We start from the raw sequence: 7975 nt of genomic DNA, 5'->3' as shown, positions 1-7975 counted from the left end.
ACAGTCATCAGTTATAATTATAAAAGTCAGAATTTCAAATTTATCTGAGATAAAAGATAAAAAAGTTATTTTCATCAGATAAATAAAGTAAAATGATTCAAATTATTATTCAAATAAAGTAAATAAAGGTCATACTTTCAAGTTATAAGATTAAAAAAGTCATATATGAGATCAGTTAACTCAAGATTTTAATATTTTTGACTTATAACATTTGATCGAGGCTCAGTGTTGCTCTGCACCTGAGGAGCTTCCGCATTGTCTTGTGCAGACTCGCCTGTTGCACAGAGGAGAAAGATGAGCTGTGCGGGAGGCAGGCGGTCCTGGAGTGACATCAGGAGCACCGCGCCCTCCGCACATTATAAAGCCAGCCTGATGCGTGCACAGATCCTTTCCACACTCAGAGAGCAGAGCGCAGAGGGCCGGTCACTGCTGCAATAATCATGGCACCAGCTGGAGCAAAGAAGGTGAGCAGGACTCCACACGCGCATTGATCATGTTGGTTCACGTGTTCAGCAGCATCATCCTCAGGTCTCAGCTGTCTGCGCACTTTCTCATGCAAAACTACGTTTGCTTCCTCCCTCTCAACCCAAAGATTGCAACATGTCACAAACTTTCATGCATTTCTTTTTTTTTTTTTATTCGTGGCTTTCACGCGCTTTAATCTCCCGCAGGGTATTCTGGAGCGTCTGGATGCGGGAGAGGTCGTTATCGGGGACGGAGGCTTTGTCTTCGCCCTGGAGAAGAGGGGTTACGTGCAAGCAGGACCGTGGACACCTGAGGCCGCAGCCGAGCACCCTGAAGCGGGTACTGCTGCTGTGTGTCTTCCTTTATTCAGTGTCTGTTTGTGTCTCAGCCTGTAGATCCGGTTTTAACGCGCAGTCCTGTTTGTTTCAGTGCGCCAGCTGCACCGAGAGTTCCTGAGGGCCGGAGCCAACGTCATGCAGACCTTCACTTTCTACGCCAGCGATGATAAACTGGAGAACAGGGGCAACAAACAGCGCTTCACTGTGAGTACAGCGGTGTGTGTGTGTGTGCGTGTGTGCGACTGCAGCTGCTGTCAAGCTTCATCCTGAGTCATGAAGAGGATGGCACAGAGCTGGCATCACACCAACCTGCAGCAGCAGCGTGGAGACAGGGACGTGACCTGAAGTGCACTCATACACACAAGACGAGACAGAGCTGAGTGTTTGACACATGCCGAAGTTACAAGAAGGACCAGATATTTCAACATTAGCGTGAGGCAGCGTGGCACAAAGTTTATTAAGTTTCTCCTAACTCAACAACTCGCTAAATTGCGTGATTTTTAAGGGGAGTCTGGTGACATTCTCAGAGTGGCAGAGAAGAGAGCCTATACTGGTTACTTCTTACAGCACTTGTCAAACTTGACATCTTTGATAAAATGTTGTCTTTCATAAATATAAATATGTTGCATTTAATGCTGAATATACAAGAAGGCCCAAATAATGAAGAAACTGTTAGTCAGCATTTCACAAAGTTTATAGTTTCTCCTAATTGAACAACTCCTAGAATTAGGTGATTTGTTAAGGGAGTCTGGTGATGTTGTGGTGACTAGTTCACTGGTTGGACCTCCTCCTCGAGTTCATTCACACCTGTACTTACAGCTGTCCACCTGTGATCGGATGCCTCTGGTTCTCCTCCACCTTTGACCTACAGGGGCAGCAGATTAACGAAGCAGCTTGTGACCTGGCCAGGGAGGTGGCCAATGAGGGAGATGCTCTGGTGGCGGGCGGAGTCTCTCAGACGCCCTCCTACCTGAGCTGCAAGAGTGAGGATGAAGTCAAGGCCATCTTCATGAAACAGATCGAAGTCTTCGTCAAGAAAAATGTGGACTTCTTGATTGCAGAGGTACGTAGTGACCAGTGGTCATACTTAAATCCCTGCAGCTCTCTGTGGCTGCAGTCACTTTAAATCTGATACAACTGCTTGTTTTGGCCACTTGGGGGCGACAGAAACGAGCTGTGAGCAGAATATTGAGTTGTTGCTGGAAACCAGTTTTTGGTAATTAAAATGACAGCAGCATCTTTAAAAATGATCATATCAGGATCATCAATCTCTTGCTTTGTTCTCAATAAATCCCACTCCATCTTTTCAGAATATTTCAGCTGACTTGATGTTTACATCGTGTTGTCTTGCAGTACTTTGAGCACGTGGAAGAGGCTGAGTGGGCAGTCCAGGTCCTGAAGACCACCGGGAAGCCTGTGGCCTCTTCTCTGTGTATCGGACCTGATGGAGACCTGAACGGAGTGAGCCCCGGAGACTGTGCCGTCAGACTCGTCAATGCTGGTACATCATCTCACTTCACGGTGTTTAAACACCCAGAGCCTGAAATCTGTCGCAACAGTCAGACAACCTCCTCAGGATTCTCATTATCTCATGACACTAATTAAAACACCGTTCAGAGCTCTCAGCCTGAGGAGCAGTCTGTAAGATATGACCAGAAATTAGTTTACAACAATCAAAAACAAACTAACATGATGGTAAAGCTGTCTACTGAAGGTACAACGTGGTATTAGAAGCTAGTTTGCTAGAAAAAACTGACTAATTTTCACACATTTCGCAACAGAAATGTGAACATTGGATAAAGTCAGATTCAGCTTCTTGTTTCCTGTTGTTGACATATTAGAGTCAAAGGTTATCAACATAAATCAGAAAATACTGTCAGCAGCCATTAAAAAAGTCTGTAAATGAACAAAGCCCTCTGTGAGGAGTAAAACTGGAGAGTTGGTGTCTGTAAGAGCTGCAAACGTGGAGGAAAAAAACATTTTAGACAGAAAATTCCTGATATTTTCTGTTTGAATATGCAAATGAGGATAACTTGTTAAATGTTTACTAATTGGTGTAAACGTCCAGAACAGAAATCTGAACTACAATAAACACCTGAGAGGTGAGAGGCTGAGGTCGCCACTGCTGGTGTGGAGGTTAAACATGTGACTCTGGCGCCACCCAGTGGAAGCACGACAGGAAACACAGCGTATCTTTACACTGCAGGAAAATATTGTTGTTACAGAAGGACTCGCATGAACTCAACAGACCATAAACTAGATGTGAAGAGTAAATGTCAACACAATTTTATCTGCCAAAACATCTTTGATGATGGAGGCACTCTCTAACTCAGAACTAACTTGAGTCCTGATGAAAGTCCATGTTTCCCTTCTCAGGAGCTCAGATTGTGGGCATTAACTGCCACTTCGACCCGGAGACGTGTCTGAAGACTGTGAAGATGATGATGGAGGGCGTGAAGAAGGCCGGGCTGAAGGCTCACTTCATGATCCAGCCGCTGGCGTACCACACTCCTGACTGCGGCCGCCAGGGCTTCATCGACCTGCCCGAGTTCCCCTTCAGTACGTAGATGCACAGCTCAACATTTAAAGGAGCAGTTCACCCAAACATGAACAATCCAGTCATCATCTTCTCCTGATGATATAAAGTCAGGTGAGGTCTCGTAGTCCACAGAACATTTCTGGAGCTTCACAGTAAAACAGAGTTGCAGCGTTCTGCTAAACACCTGAAGCAGCTGGAGATGATTCAAACATCAGATGTCTCCACAGCAGACGAGCTGTATGGAGACATTTTATTTTGGTTGGGTATTTTTTTACGGGAATGCTCACAGAAATGTTTTGTGGACTATGAAACATCAACCGGAGGAGGAGATAATGACTGAATTCTCATTTTTGGAGGAACTTGTCCTTTAATTCCTCAGTCCAGCACATTAATCCCCTCATGTGGTGTCCGACAGGTCTGGAGCCGAGGATCCTGACCAGATGGGACATGCAGAAATACGCCCGGGAAGCTTACAGCGCCGGCATCCGTTACATCGGAGGCTGCTGTGGGTTTGAGCCCTATCACACCCGGGCGCTGGCTGAGGAGCTGGCGCCTGAGAGAGGCTTCCTGCCCGCTGGCTCCGAGAAGCACGGCAACTGGGGCAGCAGCCTGGCCTTGCACACCAAGCCCTGGGTCAGAGCCAGGTGAGACTCCTTTCCTTTTTACTTGTATCTTGGCACAAAGTCCCTCCAATAACCTGACGTCTTCCCCTGCGTAGGGCCCGTCGTGACTACTGGGAGACGCTGAAGCCTGCGTCCGGACGTCCCCTCTGCCCCTCGATGTCGACGCCCGACAGCTGGGGCGTCACCAAAGGCCACGCTGACCTGATGCAGCAGAAGGAGGCCACCTCCCAGGAGCAGCTGAAGGCTCTGTTTGACAAGGCCGCCCACAGCCACTGAGCTCCTCCTGACGGATGTTACACTGAAGTTTACACACCAAAAAGATAAAATGCTGAAGTTTTTCTGTCTTTAGGACCATTTTTACTGTGTGGAAGACCGGTATCGCTTCAAACTACCTTCCTAGCGTTAACCATCAACGAGTGCCTGTTGAAGTAACATTATCCACTGTGACGACAATAAAGAGCAGCTTTCAATGCACACAGATGTTGTAACACTCCAAAAGTGCCTGATGTCTTACAAAAGGAAAAAAAATGTGTAGCAATAAACTTCTTCTAATTGAATGAAATCGGTGTGAGCGTCACTTTTGTTCTGAACTTTGGACCTCGGAGGGCCAAAAGGAAAAAAAACCTATTGTGTTGTAAAGATGCAACATGTCACTGGGACCCCACGTTCTCTCAAACCTTTTTCACAGAAGACATTTTGACGTGACATTTGTAAACACGGGTGTTGCTAAGCAAGTTTATTAGGTTCTGAGCCCAAACAGAACCGCACCTGTTCACCTGAGATTTCATGTCAAAATGGCTGTTGGGGAAAAGATGATGACTGCCTGTGCAGATTATGAAAAATCTTAACAAGTATATATTTGTTTAATTATTATAGCTGAATTTTACATCCACAAAAGCACATTTTGTAGTAAGGAATTACAAACGTTATGTGGAGATTGTTTTGTTTTCAAACTTGGATAAACTATATTAATATAAACAACAATCATATTCAATCATTACTTTAAGTAACGTGTTCATACAGGACTTATATAGTGACGTAGCTGCTCTGACAAACTGTTACAGGTGGGATTTGTATTTATCACAGTGGTGTTTCACTCAGAAACTGCAGGGGGCGCCACATCACACACATGTACTGAAGTATCAAAAGTACAAGTTAAATATAGATGTAAGTATAAACTGTAAACTATGTGCCCACTGATCATCAGACTGTTATTTTTATGAGTCACAATAAAATAAATAAATGAAAACATGTTGTACAGTAACTACAGTTAACACAAATGTAATGGAGTAAAAAGTACAATATCTTCCTCCAAAATGTAGTGGAGTGGACGTGTCAATGCAAATGTGCAGGAAAGGCTCCCGTGCTCATATTAGTTTGACATGTTCTCCGTCAGCTCTGTATGAAACCCTGAATGAAGACGAGAAGAAAATACTTTGTTCATGTTTGTTTATTCATGATTTAAAGCTTCACACGCTTTGTTCACACGTCCATCAGTAAAGTCTGTTAAACCACTCTTGTTCAATGATTTCATGAACAAGACTTCATCCACACAATCAGTTTGTTGGAGCAGAATCTCAGCTATGTACAAGCAAATAATGAAGCATCTCCTTATTGATTATGATCATGTAAACTGAAGTCAGCATGAGCAGCGAGAGCCTCCGTGGCTGAACAGACACAGGAAGGAGCGCCGCCTGAAGAAAGTCCAACATTTACAGAACAACAAGAAGACGTCAAAGTACCGCCCATCATGTTTGATTGACAGGTGATCTGTGCGCAGTGAAGAAACGCCACAACAATCAGCTCTCAGCAACAATGATGGAAACACAACAAGTGTGAAGAAATGAAACACAGAATTTAACCCACTGACCCTGAAATGACTTCTGTCTAGTTGACTTTACAAAACTCAGCAGAGCCTCCAGAAAACAAACCGTCAAACCGAAGTCCAGCATAGAGAGGCTGAGTGAATGTGGTCTGGACTCTGTGGAGGAGAGTGATGGTTTCAGAGACGCTGTAGAAAGACAGAATACCTGCACTGTGATCCAGGTACACTCCAAGTCTGGAGGACTGAGGACCTGGGATGGGAGTTAAGACTTTGTTGTAACTAAAGAGATAACCTTCTGTGTAACAATATAAAATCCAAGATTTGTCATAGTGTCCAAATGTGCATTCATGTGAGCACCCTGCTCTGCTGATGTTCTTGTATGCGACTGCTACACCAACTCCTCCTCTTCCTCTCCTCTCCACCTCCCAGTAACAACGTCCAGTCAGACTCTCTCTACTCAGGACCTGATACCAGTTAGTGAATCTGTCTGGGTGATCAGAATAAGACTGTTGTTGAAACGTGAATGTTGCTTTTCTGTTCCCCTCAGATAATAACAGAAGTGTGTTTACTGTGTTTGGATCCAGTGTGATGTCACATGAATATCTTAAGAAGTCAGCTCTGGTCATCTTCTCTGGTTGTGACAGTAAAACATCCACTTCAGTCTCTGTCAGTGAGACGTTTGTCCATGTCTCTCTCAGGACGTCCTGTAGTTTGTCTCTGACCTCTGACACAGCTGCTGTCACATCCTCAAAGTTCTTCAGAGGACGGATATTGATGCTGGATGAGTGTGTAGACTCAGCTCGGTGAAGGCCATCAATGGCTCTGCTGATGAAGCAGTGGAGCACAGTGAGAAGATCTTCACCCAGCTGATCCGTCTCATGGAGAAAAGACGCTCTGATGTGAAGCAGCAGGTCAGATCCCAGCAGGAAACTGAAGTGAGTCGAGTCAAAGAGCTTCAGGAGAAGCTGGAGCAGGAGATCACTGAGCTGAAGAGGAAAGACGCTGAGCTGAAGAAGCTCTCACACACAGAGGATCACAACCAGTTTCTACACAACTACCCCTCACTGTCAGCACTCAGTGAGTCTACACACTCATCCAGCATCAATATCCGTCCTCTGAAGTACTTTGAGGATGTGACAGCAGCTGTGTCAGAGGTCAGAGACAAACTACAGGACGTCCTGAGAGAGACGTGGACAAACATCTGACAGAGACTGAAGTGGATGTTTTACTGTCACAACCAGAGCCCAAGACCAGAGCTGACTTCTTAAGATATTCATGTGACATCACACTGGATCCAAACACAGCAAACATGTGGCTGTTATTATCTGAGGGGAACAGAAAAGCAACAGTAATGAGAAAACATCAGATCTATCCTGATCACCCAGACAGATTCACTAACCATGGTCAGGTCCTGAGTAAAGAGAGTCTGACTGGACGTTGTTACTGGGAGGTGAAGAGGAAAAGGAAAGTACTTGATGTAGCAGTCGCATACAAGAACATCAGCAGAGGAGATTTCCTCGAGGGCTTCGATGAATCTAGATTTGGATACAATGACAAATCTTGGATGTTATCGTATACCTCAGAGAGTTATGTGTTTCAGCACAACAAAGTGAAAACTCGCGGCTCAGGTCGTCTGTCCTCCAGAGTTGGAGTGGACATTTAATATCAGGTACTAGACATTTAATATCAGATACTTTCACTGAAGTGAAGTAATATCTTTACTCAAGTTTGACTTCAAGGTACTTGTTACAACAGGGGATTAACAAAAATTAACAAAATACTTTAAACAAATGATTCAACCAGTGAGCATATCTGGGTTCAACAGACGATAAACAATTTTTTCTCAACATGGCAGGTCTTCATTTAGAGAACACAGATGATGAAGCCACACATGTCAGGAAGCTGTTGTTAATAAAAGCTCAGACTGAGCGTCAGTCACCTGTTTCACAAACTGCTTGGCCTCTTTAAAGATCCATCATCACCAGCAGCCTAAAAACATCCTGTATAACCTGTAACCACACCTGCACACTGAGAGAGAGAGAGAGAGAGAGAGAAAGGCCAAGTGGAGGATTTTCATGCCGACCTTAACGTCTGTCTGCAAAACTCTGATCACTTCTCTGTCCTCTCTGCCTCGACTGCAATGATCATCTATCACAAGTCAGAAAACACAAAACCCAGAAACCAG

General features: G+C 44.7%; 1 protein-coding gene across 1 annotated transcript; it reads left to right on the top strand.

The window, feature by feature from the left end:
- The first annotated feature begins 315 nt into the window (after positions 1 to 315).
- LOC311274805 (betaine--homocysteine S-methyltransferase 1) lies at positions 316 to 4527 on the top strand. The gene is made up of 8 exons (XM_084382798.1): positions 316 to 464; positions 672 to 804; positions 895 to 1007; positions 1675 to 1866; positions 2157 to 2304; positions 3180 to 3362; positions 3758 to 3986; positions 4061 to 4527. Exons 1-8 carry the CDS (start codon positions 441 to 443, stop codon positions 4239 to 4241), a joined length of 1203 nt encoding a protein of 400 aa, XP_084238924.1. The 5' UTR covers positions 316 to 440; the 3' UTR covers positions 4242 to 4527.
- Positions 4528 to 7975: the final 3448 nt, after the last annotated feature.

Source organism: Pagrus pagrus (assembly GCF_965226575.1).
Source record: "Pagrus pagrus genome assembly, chromosome: 19".
In the NCBI taxonomy this organism is placed as follows: Eukaryota; Metazoa; Chordata; class Actinopteri; order Spariformes; family Sparidae; genus Pagrus; species Pagrus pagrus.
This window is presented reverse-complemented; position numbering and strand designations above follow the sequence as displayed.